This window comes from Barbus barbus (genome assembly GCF_936440315.1).
Source record: "Barbus barbus genome assembly, chromosome: 1".
NCBI classification, from domain to species: Eukaryota; Metazoa; Chordata; class Actinopteri; order Cypriniformes; family Cyprinidae; genus Barbus; species Barbus barbus.
Genome location: NC_136729.1, coordinates 23,552,117 through 23,568,050, shown reverse-complemented (window position 1 = coordinate 23,568,050; position 15,934 = coordinate 23,552,117). Strand labels below are relative to the sequence as shown.

General features: G+C 37.2%; 2 protein-coding genes across 14 annotated transcripts in view; one reads left to right on the top strand and one right to left on the bottom strand.

Moving 5' to 3' along the window:
- Window positions 1-111: 111 nt before the first annotated feature.
- On the bottom strand, window positions 112-4,007 carry LOC306870779 (phosphatidylglycerophosphatase and protein-tyrosine phosphatase 1-like). Its single transcript, XM_079418195.1, has 4 exons — window positions 2,425-4,007; window positions 2,205-2,285; window positions 1,933-2,124; window positions 112-1,189 (listed from the first exon to the last, which is right to left on the bottom strand). Exons 1-4 carry the CDS (start codon window positions 2,569-2,571, stop codon window positions 1,058-1,060), a joined length of 552 nt encoding a protein of 183 aa, XP_079274321.1. The 5' UTR covers window positions 2,572-4,007; the 3' UTR covers window positions 112-1,057.
- Window positions 3,775-15,934, top strand: part of LOC306870677 (CUGBP Elav-like family member 1) — a 44,078-nt gene continuing 31,918 nt past the window's right edge. For 7 of the 13 annotated variants that reach the window (XR_013784286.1, XM_079418089.1, XM_079418086.1 and 4 more), the window contains exons 1-3: window positions 3,775-3,935; window positions 5,750-5,792; window positions 12,447-12,569. Coding sequence is in view for 6 of the 13 variants with exons in the window: in XM_079418089.1 (XP_079274215.1) it covers window positions 12,466-12,569 (104 nt within the window). In the remaining 7 variants the exon portion in view is untranslated. The remainder of the gene's footprint in view (window positions 3,936-5,749; window positions 5,793-12,446; window positions 12,570-15,934) is intronic. The other 6 variants (XM_079418084.1, XM_079418081.1, XM_079418091.1 and 3 more) reach the window with 1 other exon arrangement.

The following is a 15,934-nucleotide window of genomic DNA, read 5'->3' as shown; positions in this document are numbered from 1 at the left end:
TATTTGAGCTACAGGAAAGCTATAATAATTAATAATTAATAATAAAAAAACAAACAAACAAAAAAAAAAAAATAGTTAAATTGACCTTAAGACAAAATATGAACAATATTTAAGTTTGCATAAGTGTTTTATGCTTTGTTTCATATTTGATACATCAGGCTTTTATGGTTCATTTAACAAGATAAAGTGAGAATTTAGAGCTCACAAAACTACACTTGTATTTTCAGAAGCCCAAACTGAGCAAAAACAGGCCATTTGCTGCAGTTGTTCAGTAAGACACAATTCTGCTTGTAGTGTAAATCAATGAGATTTTGACTAAAATACATTTTACTTACTAAAAATGTGTGAACTATCAATCTGTCAATCAGAGGGCAGAAAGAACGTAACAGATTAGGATGTATATAGCAGGTATTTGAGCAACATTTCAATCATGTTGATAATTTAGAGGCACTAGAAATTAATATCAATTTATGGTACAGTACACCTTCTAGGGTTAAAAACACTGACCCTGTATTTCACTAAAAAAAGACCATCATATACTGACGTTTGCCATCACATTTATTAAAATCTGTTGCAAATGGTCTCTCGGTTTCATTATAGTAATCATAAAAAGTGAATTAAATGCTTTGGCTCTGTAGGATTTCTTACAAACCTACTGTTTATAATTGTAAAATATAATGACCTTATAGATAACATGCACAAAGAAACAAAAGATGCAGTTTTTAACAACTAATACAAAAAAGTCAGTTAGAAATTCTGGATGAAAAAATCTTTAAAAAACATTACATCACTAACTCAATCAAAAATAATATTTGTAAATTCACTGTCTAAAACGTGAGGTAATAGAAATGACAACAATATTGTTTTATTCACAACGTAATTGTTGATTCAGCTGAATGTTATTATTATAGCTTTAAGTCTGATTTTATGTACAGTACACAAATTCTTAAAAGAATATATAGAAAAATATGCACTACAACAAGGAAAAACAATGCATTACGGCTGTACAGTATATAAGATTTAGCATTATTTTCAGCAGTTGTACACTGTATATCTTCTAGCTGGACTCAGAACTGCACAATAGTTTGTAGTACTCCTGCAGTATCTCCAACTGGGCAGAGCGGATCAGCACATGAGGCCGGACTGAGGACAGCACCTTACAGGCATCCTCTGGACTCCAACAGTGCAGCTGTGAAATACATGAAAATAGATGTTTAACTCAGGGCTGTGACCACCATAGACACTGAAAATGAGGATACCCCCCTTCAATAATCAGATACGGACTAATTGCACCCCTCCCCCCTCAATATTTGATGTTCTTCTGCTGCACTTCATTTGCACACAGATCTTTTTGTTGTTAGGATGACAAAAAGTTTTAAAGTTACATTTTAGTCTGGTCTGCCTCAGTAATCTAGCAGCAATCATTAAAGTTTTAATGGTGAAAGAGTGTGAGGTTAGATGGAAGTAGCTAAACATTTAATATTACCGTTCAATAGAAATGTAAAAATATCCATTGATTCAAACTACTTGACAATCATTAAATTCCTATAAATAAGGACTCTGCCTACGCTGTTAAAAAGGAACAAATTCATATAAAGAATATACTGTATGGAATTGTGCATGGTTTATTCTTAAAAAAGGGAAGTGAAGGCAAGGCCCCTTTGAACTCTGCTTATGTGGGTTTTATTTAGAGAAGTGATCAGCATCACTTGAATTGACCTATATATCATTTTTTCCTCTCCAAAATTTCCCACCAATAACTATAATCAGAAACTAAAGATTATAAATGCTCCATTTAAAAATTACCAAACAAATATGCAACCACACAATGACAAATACTGTTAACAGTGGTGACCTGTGACATAGAGCTTTGGTATATATTGCCGCTGGTTGTGTTATTATTCATGGTGTATGTATGCAGCAGATACCCACCCTGATGAGGTATGCAGCTGCAATAGTTGCACTGCGTGAGCGGCCAGCCTTACAGTGAATATAGACACTGGTGCCCTGCTCTCGATGTTTCAAGGCAAAGTCCACACCCTTGTGAATGTGCTCTAGGCTGGGAACACCTGTCAGGTCCACTGTGCTGAGTCTGATCTGCTCAACGCCAACATCTCGCCACTCCTGTTATGTAACCAACAGGAAAAAAGCATCCTTGGATGTACATTGACATATGTGATTATGCTCGGTTATGAGAAACTTACCTCAGCTGAATTGCAGAAATATTTTGTCTCATATTCTTCATTCATAGTAATAACTCCTCTGACTTTCTCTTTTTGGACCAACTTAAGCCAAATGAGACAAGAGGCATTAGGGGAGTCATGAAAGAAGACTGGAATTTGATAATGTGTTATTTTACAAATATAGATATGATTTTTATCATTAGATTAGATCATCATAAATACTGTAAAAGGCAAATCTTACCTCCTCTGTCATTGACCTGAATGGAAGAGCACCAAGGATGACAGTAGGGTCCACGCGATTATACCATTGTCTGGAAGTGATCTTTTCCATGACAACATTGTAAGCGAGAGTGGGATAAAATAAAGTCCTCGCTAGAGCACTCGACATCGCTCCTTGTGTAAACTTCAAACGTGTCACAAGGGTTTCATTTTCACTACTCCAGCATAACTACTAGACAAGAAAGAGTCTAGGGTTTCTCCGAAGCCCGTTACAGATCCTCAACATTGCCATCTTCTGTTTTGGAGGTTGATTTCCTGAACACAGATTGGGAAAGGGAATAAATCAACTGATCCAAGAACGCCTTTAGTTAGTTAACCATTCAATCAGATGCCGATATATCGAAGAAACACCTTTTGTTTTTGTGACTTGGCTTTAAATTAAAGTCATGGCCTACATTTGAAGGAGTCTCGTGTCATTTTGCAGTTTATCATGTTAATGTTTATGAATGAACAATCAATTAATCCATTTCATTATAATGTATTCTAGCTTATTCTAAATACTACAATACAGCGCAAAAGAGTCAATAATGATGAACACTGACAGTATATTCAAAAAGAAAAACAATGTGTTAAATCTTGGTTTATTTGGGATACTCTATTAGTTACACGCGCACAATATATCCAATGCAATGCAATGCAAGGTTACACTTTATTTTAAAGTGTCCTAGTTACAGTATAATTAAGTACAGAGTAATTGTTTTATTAACTACATGTACTTACTTTATGGTTAGGGTTAAGATTAGGGTTACTTGCATGTAATAATTGCATACTTATTTGAAGAATAGTAAGCACATATAACGTGTAACAAGGACACCTTAAAATAAAGTGTTACCGAATGCAAATCTCTTTTTAAGGATAAAGCCAGCATATGGACATCAGTTGTACAATTTTGTACATGTAAAAGTGGTTAATGCTGTGTTTATGATCGTTTGGCACTGTGAATGCATTACATAGTAAATTTGACTATTACACCCAAAATAATATCAGCACAGACTTTAAAAGCATATTTCACATTAACCAGTCTGTCAATTACACACGCAAACCTCTTGGGCTTATATTGACTTGATCGACCACGTGAGAGAAAATCACACCTGTGTCTTTGAGAAGGGGGAACGTATTCTATCCAGTTGTTTTTAACTGTTGTTTTAAGTATTTCTATGCGAATTTACATAGAAACACAAACAGAAATTCTTATCATAGTCGCGTCTATCAACGCTTTGACACCACAATCACACATTTATCCAATACATTTCGACAAAGGCTCCACCCCAGTCCCCTTTTAATAAATGTGATGGTGCATGCAGGAAAGACAGCCATTTTGCACCGACCCTCTTCCACCAAGAAAGTAGGTTGTCGTGGGAAGACGTAATCAGAGAGAACTACTAATTCACAAATCCCACTACACAATCATTCCCCTGTGTCAGCACACCATATCTACTCAGTTTCATCCGTTTGCAAAAGGGGGCATCGAGGGTAAGTGTTGATTGTTCATGGTTGTAGCCGCGCGAGCTAACTGGTAGTTGTTTACTGTCGCTAGCACGCGCTAACATGCGTCATTATGTAAGTGCAGGTCGACCACCGCGAGCGTCGTCGCGTCGCTTATAACGTTAGAGACTGTTTGATCAGTAGTGCATGTACAGTTGCGTCGAGAGTTGCCTGAACTTCTGTAACTTCGGCGCGCTCTTCAAGCTGCTCTGCTAAGTTTAGCATCGTTCAGAAGTGTAACGACGCAAAGCAATTAAAATATGCAGGATTTGGACAGGTAGCTCCCTGTGTTGCACATGCGGTCTTTCCATCGCATGTATTTTCACTGCGATCGCCCTGGAAATGAAAAAAAACTAGAGGTCCTGTTGGAAAACGCATGGTCACTCCCTGGCTAAATGAACGCAAGTGTGTTAGTATAGTAACGTTACGTTAGTGGTGGTAAGTTTTTAGCACAGGGGCACTGTCATGTTCGCCCATTTGTAAAAAGGTCCTAATGCAAGTAAAATGCAGCTTTGTGGCAATCTCATATCGATCAAAACGAGGTATCGATCCCAGCAAAAGTTAGTCTTGCGACTTTCCGAGCACTAGCTGCGAATAAAAACGTCTCTTGTTTATAGAGCTTTTGCTTTGTTTTTTCAAGGCTAACGTCCTAATAAAAAATAAATACACCACACCTAACTGCTTCTGAGGTCATCACATTCAGTGGCAGTGTTTGTATAGCTTAGTGCTCATATAGCTGCTTGCTTCCACTAAGTGTCAATAAAATGGGTGAGGTGTAGTGAGAAATGTAAGTCTCTGGCCTTCTGCTTTGAGCTCAGAGTCCTGTTGAACAGAAAGCTGCTGCTGTTCAAGACTCACGTGAACTATCACTATCATTTGATAAGAGCTTCGCAATGGGCGATTGTGCTTTTACTTGCAAGCCTAAACCTCTGTATAGTTATGATGCATAAAGCTCTCTGAAAATGACTTGAGGAATCCATAAAGTCGCATTAAAGTGACTAGCAGGACCGGTCAGTACTTAATGCAATGGTAATCTAATGTGGACTGTGTTCTGTTGGGAATGCTTTATGATGTTAGAAGTGTTGCGACCTTCAGTTGTAGCTTGGTATAGAAATAATGAGTTATGTCTAGAATGTGAGCCTTGTAGGTAAAAGCTTTTCAGGGGAAAGACAACATAAGCTGATAACATGCTATTGAATAATACCACTGCCGTTAAGAGCAAGGTCTGTTTTGCTTGGTGTGATTGCTTGTAATGGACACTTTGGGGTAATTGTGCTCTGTTTGATCATTTATTGGTGAAGTTAATGGGATAATTTAGCCATAAATGTTTTATGCAACTAATATACACTGACATCTTTAATCTATAGCTATACATTAAGATAAACCCTGAGTGCAACATTCACTTTATTTCACCCATAATTGTGAGAATAAAGTGAATGTTGCACTCAAGTTTTATCTTAATGTATAGCTATAGAAGGGTAATATATGCCTGTTTTTTGCTTTTGCATTACATTAGGTTTCATTGGATAAAGCCACTTGTAACTGACCTGTTCAGGCCTTATCTGACATTGGCAGGATGTGCAACATCGACTCTTTTGTAAGATCTGTCCGTCTCCGTGGCTTGATTGTAAAGGAAAAACCCAACTCTAATAGAGCCGGTATAAATAATACACGAAGACAGCAAATTAGCCCCTGTGTCTTTCTCAGCATGGTAAAGGACAGCAAGTCCACTAATACTGGGAATCAGCACAGATGTTCATGGATAAAATGCTGGTCTAACTGTACGGCTGTTCTTTCTACAGATTGACGGGATCAACATTTCAGAAAAGCAAGGCCACTGAGAGGGTAAGTGCTTCTCACTTTTGTGTTAGGATGTGTTACAATGGACTGTTTGTTAAGCAAGACATCACAATGTCATGTGTGAATGTGGGAAAGGTAGGTATTTGTATTCCAAATGTGATCCTGGAGCACAAAACCAGTCTTAAGTGTCAATTTTTCTAAATAGAGATGTATACATCATATGAAAGCTGAAAGAATAAGTTTTCCATTGATGTATGGTTTGTTATGATCAGACACTATTTGGCTGAGATACAACTATTTGAAAATCTGGAATCTGAGGGTGCAAAAAATCCAAATATCGAGAAAATCGCCTTTAAAGTTGTCCAAATGAAGTTCTTAGCAATGAATATTACTAATCAAAAATGAAGTTTTGATATATTTACGGTAAGAAATTTACAAAATATATTCATGGAACATGATCTTTACTTAATATCCTAAAGATTTTTGGCATAAAAGAAAAATCGATAATTTTGACCCGTACAATATATTTTTGGCTATTGCTACAAATATACTCCAGCGACTTAAGACTGGTTTTGTGCTCCAGGGTCACAAATGACTGGTGCTCAGAACATGATTTGACTAGAATCATCAGACAGCTCACACAAAGCCAACAGATTAGCTTGAGAGGTTGCAGATTAGTTGATTTTCAGTCCTTATGAAGCCTGGCAACATGCCTGATCAGAAAAACCACTATACTGGTTCTTGAGCTAAGGTTTCTATTCTTGTCTCTGTCATAGGAATGAGCAATTGTGGCCTGTGCTCCTCAGACTGTTTGGATGTTCGGTGCTTGTAGTTCCTAGAGTATTGAACTGAATACTACAGTGCTGCTAGTGTTTGGATAATTGGTGTCAGTTTATGTCAGTTTGTAATAAAGTATTGTCACGCATGTAGAGGTCCTATATCATTTAGGATTTTTCACCTTTTCATGTTGTGCTATTAGAGAGGTGCATGAAGCAAAATTGCATGAAACGAACTCTGTTCCTTAGTGTTTAGTGCTCAGAACTGCAGACAAACAGTTTCCTTGGTTACTTGTTAGTGCGCACACACACACTCTTGTGTGTTGACGCTGATACGGTGGTCCGTTCTTTGCAGTTGGATTTTTGTCCTGCATGGCAACACCTCCATTATCTGCAACTGCGGCCTGGCAATTCCAACAGTCTCCATACTCATATTTGTGTGTATTTACATAAATACTGTGGGATTTCAGAAGAGTGTTCGACTGGAGGAGGGTCTGGAGTGCAGTTGTAGGCTTGAGTTTGCGAGCGCTTAGTGCAACGTCAAGGGGGTTTATGTCTCCGTTACAGGGGGAAGGGATGTGTGTCAGAGTGCAGGCTCTTTAAAGGAGCCATCAATCATCTGCAGCTTCACCTTTAAGAGATTCAACAAGGAGACCAAAATACTTGTACTGAGCTACTGAAAGTCTTCAGTTTCATTTTGTGCTTCCCATACTAATGCTTTAAGGCAAGAAGCTTTTTGGCTTTGACTTCTGTCAGATTTCGCTGTAGTAAGTTCATGCCTGACAGTTGCTGCGCCACGGCAGCTGTTAAATTGTGAGGACGCTCTCCAGGAGGGAGTTACCACATGGAGGTCAGCAGCACCTGTTGGGAACATTCCTCTTTGTGCTCCTGCTAATGTGGCTAATGAATGCCATTAAATACTCAAGTAATTATTCCTATACATTTAAACATCTCCAATATATGACACTATTGTTTTTTTCATTATTTTCTTTAGTATTGCATGTAAGGGACTATATTTTGTAGTATTACTGGTTTCACTGTTTGTGCTGCACAAGCTTAAGTGTGTATCAGTGGTAATTTTGTCTGTGCAGTTATGATACACATTTCAGTATGCTTAGACAGAGCTTGACTTTCTGTTTGAGATGACTTTGCGCAGGCATTGATTGAGGAAGGTTGCTGGTGGTCAGAGGTTGATTTGGCTATGATGAGTTTTCTCAAGTTTGGCAGTGAAATGGGTGATTCTGCAGGAGGCAGGATGAGTCTCACTGTAACAGGCCAAAACTGACAAACAGTTCAGAAAGAAAATAGGAAATGGCCACAAAGCACTTTCTTCTGCCATATGGTAGTCTTTATAGGCCATTTCATGAAAATCTAATTATTCTTGATCTTTTGAAATAAAGGTAACTCAAATAATTTCCCAATCCAACAAGACCATTTCAGAGAGACAAAATTACAAAAATCTGTCTTAAAGTCCCCCTGTAGTCAAATATTTTATCCCTTAAAACTTATCTTTGATCATCAGAATGACACATTTAAATGTTTTTTCTTCTGAAAATTAGAGATGCACCGATTGCAATTTTCTTGGCCGATTCCAATTTTTTGGAAGTGTGACCTGCCGATACAGTTTTATTTCAGATTTTCTTTCTAAGAACTATAATTGACAGCATATACAAACAAAAATCTATGCAAATTTCAATTTACATAAGTCAAGCAGTTGTTTGTTTTTAGTTCACTTGAGTTTTCTTTCGGAACAACTTTAAAGTCTTGGTAGTGTATGATCTATATATAATATAATACATAGAAATTAGTTTTTGGCGCGTTATTTGAGAAGACTTTGTCAGTAATAATGTTCTTTGATAATGTAAATGTTCTTTGCCCGTTTCATGTTGAATACAAATTCAGTCATCATAAAAATATTTTATGACATTACATCCATATGCTTGACTAAAAAGATTACGCTAGCATTAGGTTGCTTTTAGCCATACCCTGGAGTTGGTTCACTCTCCGGCTATGAAAACAAGTAAATATTTTCATATTTCATATTTGCACACAAACATCCCAGAATACCGAGTCTCCTGTTGGTTACAGTGTTTACTTCATTTTTAATTATATTTTTATTAAATATTTATTTATTTGTGAAAAATACTTTTTCTAAAGTATAAGTGTTTATTTTAAACTTATGTTTTTAATACATTTTCAAATGATTTCAAATTTCTTAAATATTAATTAAAATAAGTAAAATTATATCGGCTTTATATCGGACATCGGAACCCTGCTTTCCAAGATATTGGCATCGACTGTCAAAAAACCCATATTGGTCGACCACTACACAATACTTCACTGGTGTAGGGAAAGTTAATATTTCTAAATGTGTATTTGGGATGTGCAGTATACCGGTCCTGGAAAATTACCGGTATATATAATTTCTCAAACAGTACGATATCATCATTTTGCTCAATTCAGTGTTTCATATGCTGCAGTTGCAAAAGCACCTGTAGGTGGCAGTTCTTCCCAAATTGCTGCGCAACTGGTAAATGTGACAACAGAACAACGCGATGGATCGAACAGATGAAACTATCAACGCACCCGAAATGAATAAACAAAGAGAAGAGTAGAAGTGAAATATGGCATTACTTTGGAAACAAAACAGATGATAAAGATGAACGAACTGACCTTACAAGCGTTGCTATAGGCCTAAATCATGTTGCCACAGCAACACATCAAATCTTTTTAAGCATTTATCGCTTGCTCATCCTGATCATTTCAGAGAATTAAGAGCTCGATAGGTAAGTGCATCATTCATAAATTCAGATTTAATTTTAACTTATTTACAACTGATCAACACACAGATACAGTAAGCTCAAATGTGCATGTGAGACACGCTAGAATCAATGAAGTTTTGGTCACGTAATATATACACTTGCATTTCATACAATCAAATATTAATTGGATATGAATTGAGCACAAGTTTTGCTATATTAATTTTAGTATCAATGATATGAAGGGAATGTTTCTGACGCGCTGCCGACCACTAATATGAAGCAAGTGAGAGAGTGAGATTTATATTTAATGCTTTTTCTTTGGTTGAGTCTGAAATCTGAAAACAATCTGAGAGAGAGAGAAATAATAACGTGATTTTGAATATTACTTTGACTGTTAGAATAACACTTTACAATAAAGCAATAAAGCATTTGTTGTATTAATTGCGCAACTTCAGTGCTATTTATTTTTTTTCTTCAAACTCAGTCAAAATGTAACCTATGTTTCCGGTAGGTTTTTGTTACACTGAGACATTTAGTTTGCACTGAAAAGAAAAGAAGATTTGAATATATTTTCATCTTATTACTTCAGTTAGCCTATTTATTTTTTCTCCAACATCAAAATGTAACCTATGTTCCCTGTAGGTTTTTTGTTAAAGTTTGATACAAAGGTATTAAGATATGAATCTGTTTTTTATTATTATTAATAAAATTGTTTTAAATTCACTTATCTTTTGAGGCTGGTTATTTGTCACCTATGGTATCGATTTGGTATCGATACCGAGGTATTATATTCTGGTATCGTACCGAAATTATGGTATCGAGCCATCCCTAATGTGTATTTAAAAAAAAAAAAATGCACGAGTATAGAGACCCTACAGACTGACTGCTTGTTCTTCCTCACCTTTCTAAACCTGTCTATACAGAACAGACTGCTCCTCTTAGCTTGATGTTTTTGGATAATAAGCTAAAAATAACTACTAACATACTCACATGCAAGTGTAACTTTGGGACAAAATGAAATAGTACATTTATGATATGACCGCTTTAATGTAAAGATTACAAATATTTAGCTATTTCAGATACTTCACTTTCTCCTTTACATAATGGTAAAAATTGAGCTTGTGAAACGTCCAGTATTTTCGTGTGCTTTTCAGGACAACAGAATTAATGGAGGGTTAATGCAATTTTATACCATTGATTCTTCTAAGCTGCTCTGGATGTTGGCAAAGATGCCTGCTGTATTTTGAAAGCTTCTGTGGCATCTAATGCCCTGCACATCACAGAAATCAAATATGCTCTCAAGGCAGTGAAGTGAACTTAGACTCAGTTGATTAACAACTCCATTTGCATTATTTACACACTCTTTGCTACGCTTTGGAAATTGTAGTTCCAATACAACTGCTGCTTTTTTTTATTTCTACCATGAAGTAACCTTCTGTTTTGGACAATAAGTGAGCTGTGCCTGTAGTAGTTCGCCAGTTTATGACACTTGGCATTCTGAACTGCTGGCACGACATGCTGCTCTGATCAGGATGTAGTAGAATGAGTTATTTTTGTTGTCATACAGAAATAAATGTGATTGAGGTGCCTCAAAATAACTGACTGATAGGTGGTTTGTAAATGTCCACCTATGCCCCCCTCTCCAATCAGTCAGCTGTGTGTGTGTTGTATTCTCAGCTGCTAGGTTGTTCCAGATGCTTCAGTATAACTCCCATTTGTCCACAGTGCTGTCTGTCTGTGCCAGTATTTGAGAGTGAATTTGTTGTTAGATGAACTGTGCTGACTATATGCTCTGCCCCCCCGCCCTCCCACACCCTCCACCCCAAAGGCCTATAACACTGCCTTACATAGACAGTCCATGAATAAGCCACACAGTCACTCAGCAGTCATTAAAACATGGCATGGCCTATGGTCTTCTCTGAGCATTCTCGCTATGCTTCCAAGATCAGAAGACACATCACAGCTGCATGGCACGAGTTTCTCAAAGGGATGATAAATCATTGATGTGCACAGCATTGGGGAGTAGCTAACCAAACGTTGAGGTGCTGATAGTAGTAGTTTGTAGTTCGGGAGGCTTGCTGTAGTTTAGAAATACTGTACATAAATTAACATTTGCTGTTGTTTTTCTGATGCTACAGCAATGCACTCAAATGTGTTGTTGGAAAGTCAGGTTCATTCTAGTAAATTGTTTTGTTCGGATGTGAATGAACACAAAAGATTTAATGATTCAAATCTCTATGCTGTGTTTAGGGTTGGCTGAGCTGCTCATCCTTTTTTTGTTGTTGTATTAGGGTCCGTTCTAGTTTGTGTATTTAAAGTAAATTTATCTGTTCAAGTGTCATTCTGTCACTTCATTTAAACTCGCTTTCTTGTATTATTATAATAAAATATAATTTATTTTATGGCACAAAAACATGGCTCAAGTTAAATTAACAGATTATATCATTGGTTACATTTAGAAAGTTATTTTAAGTAGCTAAAATGTAACCCCAAATAGTCCCTCAGGTTGATTTTGTGTCTTTTGTAACTGAGATCCTATTTTGGGCCCAAATGGTCCCGTGTGCTTATTTATATTTTGATAAGTTGTACATAATGTGGGCACTCTAAACACCAATATTATGTTACTGCTGTATCATTTATAGTTGCTTACCACAGATCTGATATGTGAAGCTTTTTGTTCAAGAGCTGTCTACAGAGTATAAGTATTTTACACAGTGTTGCAACTGTGATACACCCTCTGTTCCTTGACTCTCTTTGTTAAAGTTAAGTTCTTTGGGCTTAACATATACATAACAATGTTTAACAAGCTCCTAGCTGGTGTGATCTAAGTTTGAATACGTAGATGTTGTTTTTTTTTTTGTTTTTTTTATATGAGAAGCGTTTGTGTTTGTTTCTACAAACTGATTTCCTCTGAAAATAAGAACAGCTTCATCTCAGATGATAGTCTGTCGTTTACATGATTAGGTTCAGATCATCCAGGAAGTGTCTTATTCTCCTACACGTGTTTTATGTGTGCATGCAGTTTTGTGACATGCAGTTTGCATGCTGTCTATTGTCAGAAAACGTCTCTTGTACTTTCTTTTCCCCTTTCAGTATGCGTTTACCTGTGTGTATTGTGTGTCTGATGTGTGTGTCCTGTAATGTTTGGTGTGTTTCTGTAGCGTTTTACAAAGGCACTGGATGGATAGCATCGACGCTGAAGCCCTCTACCTGACCACAGCGCAGCACGGGCAACCTCAATGCGAGCTTTCCCTTCCTGCTGTGGAAGTACCTGCCCTTGGCGGGTAAGAACACATACACTTCATGTCTTTTCACCCGGGGTATGAGGAAACCCTCCACTCACAGGTTTTCCCTCAGTGGGAAACAAATCTTACAAGCAGCTTCTTTTTGAAGCTGGAATGAGAAGAAAAAATAACTTGCTCTTTCTTTGTCATTGCTCCTTTTTTTAAATGGTAACCATGCCTGCAGTGGGCAGCCCACCAGATGGCTAGCGATGATGTCATGGCCTGTTTGAATGTCTGACAGACCATTGAGGAAGAAATATTTATTTCATTCTAATTAATTGCTGAGATATTGGTTCTCTTTTTCAGAAGGGTGTTTTTTTATAAATTTATATATAAAATTGTTTTTATATTAAAATAGCCCCACATCATCACATAGCCTTCACCATACCTAGAGATTGGCATGGTTTTATTTCAGTTAGCCTAATAGCTGGTTTGATTTGCATTGAGAGGTGATCTTATGGAAAGTACTCCATGCCAATCTCTAGGTATGGTGAAGGCTATGTGATGATGTGGGGCTATTTTAATTCCAAAAGCCAAGGGAACTTTATCAGGATGCATAGTATCCTGGATCCATGAAGTAACTGGCCTTTAAAAATAAAAATCTGCCTGCCTCTATGGGAATTTAACATAGGGGTGCCCAAACTTATGCACCCTGTATTTTAAGGAAGAACATTTATTTATTTACGATACATTATTCATTCACAAAGAAAATTGGTGTCCTTAAAGGTTGGATTTTTCCCAATTTTTTTAATTAAGGCATTAAGTTCAATTTCCAAAAGATTATTTTTTTATTCCTCTTTTTAGTCAACTTTAGCATGGGTGCCTAAACTTATGCATAGCACTGTATATGTATATGTATGTGCATTTCTTTCTTTGAATGAATCAGCATATTCTAAACTATATATATTTTTTTGTAATTGCTTAATGTGTTGTTAGAATGTTATTTGTTACATTGTTACATAGGTCTATTGCTGTTTTTGTGCTAAACAAAGCCAAACAGTGGACCTCAGCCTGCCTGTGGCTTGTTTGTTTGTCGCCTTTGACTGTGAGCTTACAACACGACCCTTGTCGCATGACCCTGAGCAGCCTGCTCCTCCCTCCCTTCCGTCACTCCTTCATGCTAGAATAGTGTACAGCCCGTGGCCCGCTGCTGGAACCCGATTGTGTCCTGGGGGCGCTTCAGCTCAGGGATTACCAGAGAGCTCCCCGTCCCATTCATTCCTGCCGCTCACTTACGCTTATCAGCATCAATCTGACACTTTATTTATCTGACACTGCACTCATTTCTGCTTTGCTAAGAGAAAAACTCACAAAAAAGTCTCCATCAGCACTTTCCTTTGTGGGAGCAGGGGTGCAGCTTTTAGTGGCCTGTTCGGCCCATCCTAATCCTCAGTCCCAGCCCAGTGACCAGAGCTACGGCCTGTGTTTGTCATCCAGCACAGTGCTGAGCCTCATCGTTGTCTCTCTCTGCTCCATGTCGATTTGAGTTTTGTGGGGTCTGATCAGCCCCCATGAGGTGTACGCTTCCCTTTCTTACCCAGCTGATCCCATGTCACTTAGGACTGAACCTTGAGAGACGTACTTGACGGATAGTCGCGTGGCTGTTTTAGTGTTTAATTGTGAGTCTGTTTTTGTGGATTCTGTCTGCTTTCATTTGAGACTTAGTGACTAGTGAAGTGCTGAAGAAAATGGCTTCCTTTAAGCTGGATTTTCTGCCAGAGATGATGGTGGACCATTGCAGTTTGAGTTCCAGCTCAGTGTGAGTACAGACTTGACTTTAGCTTGGCGTAACTTGATTTGGGATATATAAACCTTATATAATATAACCTTAGATATATAACCTTAAATTCTCCTTTGATTGATGGTCACTGTATTAGGGTGGAATGTTCTGTATTTTTAATAATTCATTTTATTAATCTGTGTGGATTGTAAAATTTTATGAGTGATAAACTGGTTTGTTTACTTTTTATTTGGAGCCGAGAGTAGCTGTTTTAAATGTCAGGCAGTATTTTGTGTGAATGTAAGTTTGATTCAGGGTTCATTCAGGAGATGACAGTTAATGCCCATTAGAGGCCTGCAGTGAGGGCTGCTAGTACATGTTTACAACACAATCCTGTAGTAAACATGTTGTTTTTCACTATTAGCATGTATTGGCATTCATATTTTATTCACCAGCACAGTGTCCTTACATAAAGGCACAATGTTGCAGAATGAACAATGAAATGATTTGGATATTTCATAATTGTTGCACTGCTGCCTAGGATAGAAAGTGCTCGTTGATGTGGTCTTGGAAATATTTCTCAAATATTTCAACAGTTTAAAAAGGAAAATGAAACCCTTGTTTTCACTCCTTGCTGGAGCATCTTGAGTGGCTGTACCCTGTCTGTTATAGGATGGACTGTATTGCTCCTGATATTATTTATAGGTTTACATATGAATGCAAGGGTGTATTCTTTGCCATTTCAGGATTCTTCAGCAACGTGTTTCAGTGTTTTGTCTTAAAGTCATAAGGGTTGTTTGTGTGAGGTTTTACAACCCCAAAGGGAACAATCTAACCAAGAACGGGGCAAGAAACTGCTGACTCAGCCATGGTAAATTGTCTTCTCTGTTCTGTTTGTTGTTTGCTGTGTAAGGAATGCAGAAAAGAGTTCATTGTTGCTATTAAATAGACTTAATATTGAAGGCAGCATTCATTTGGTTTTCATGTTAATTTGGGGTGATAGGAAGGATATGACTACCATTTAGGGCTGGGTATCATTCAAAAATTTGATACCGGTTCCTGAACGATACTTTTTTTCAATAAGATTACATTACCTCATAAAACTTTGGTTTTATTTTTCAGTTTGTTGAAGTTTTTACTGCACAAAGGAACAAAAAAGCAAAATGGAACTAGATGTAACCAACACAATATTATATGTCAGTGCAAATAGTTTTAATAAGTTCAAATAGTTTTCATTACGAAATGAACAGTATGTGAGGTTCACCGCTGCATATTTAAGATCTTCAAATCACTCAACTGTTCAAGAAAATTAGCATGTCTGCTTTTTCAGAAGACAAACAAGCATTGATGAAATGCAGTCACACTTTTGATCTTTTCCACATTTTTTTTAGGCTATGTTTACACACCGAACTCAGTATGCTTCCTCTTCCGCGATCGCTGTTCTGACTCAGAGGAATCTCGTTCGCTGCTCATGTGTCACTCATATTATGTGTTCATAACTCGCTCTGTCTCCGATGATGAACATCCATTACACTTCTGCGTTCTGTTCTATTAAAAAAAAACAGAAAAACATTTCTACGGATGAAACATGAAGTTAATAAACACGATGAGATTCTACCCATTTTCCTAACAATACAGTGAGAAA

Bases quoted from the DNA above. Each gene is read 5' to 3' on its own strand.
- LOC306870779 (XM_079418195.1), bottom strand. From the start codon at position 2,571: ATGTCGAGTGCTCTAGCGAGGACTTTATTTTATCCCACTCTCGCTTAC. The intron at 2,286-2,424 runs GTAAGATTTGCC...ATTTGGCTTAAG, and splicing joins TCAGGTCAATGACAGAGGAG to TTGGTCCAAAAAGAGAAAGT. The intron at 1,190-1,932 runs GTGGGTATCTGC...TGTATTTCACAG, and splicing joins CAGCTGCATACCTCATCAGG to CTGCACTGTTGGAGTCCAGA.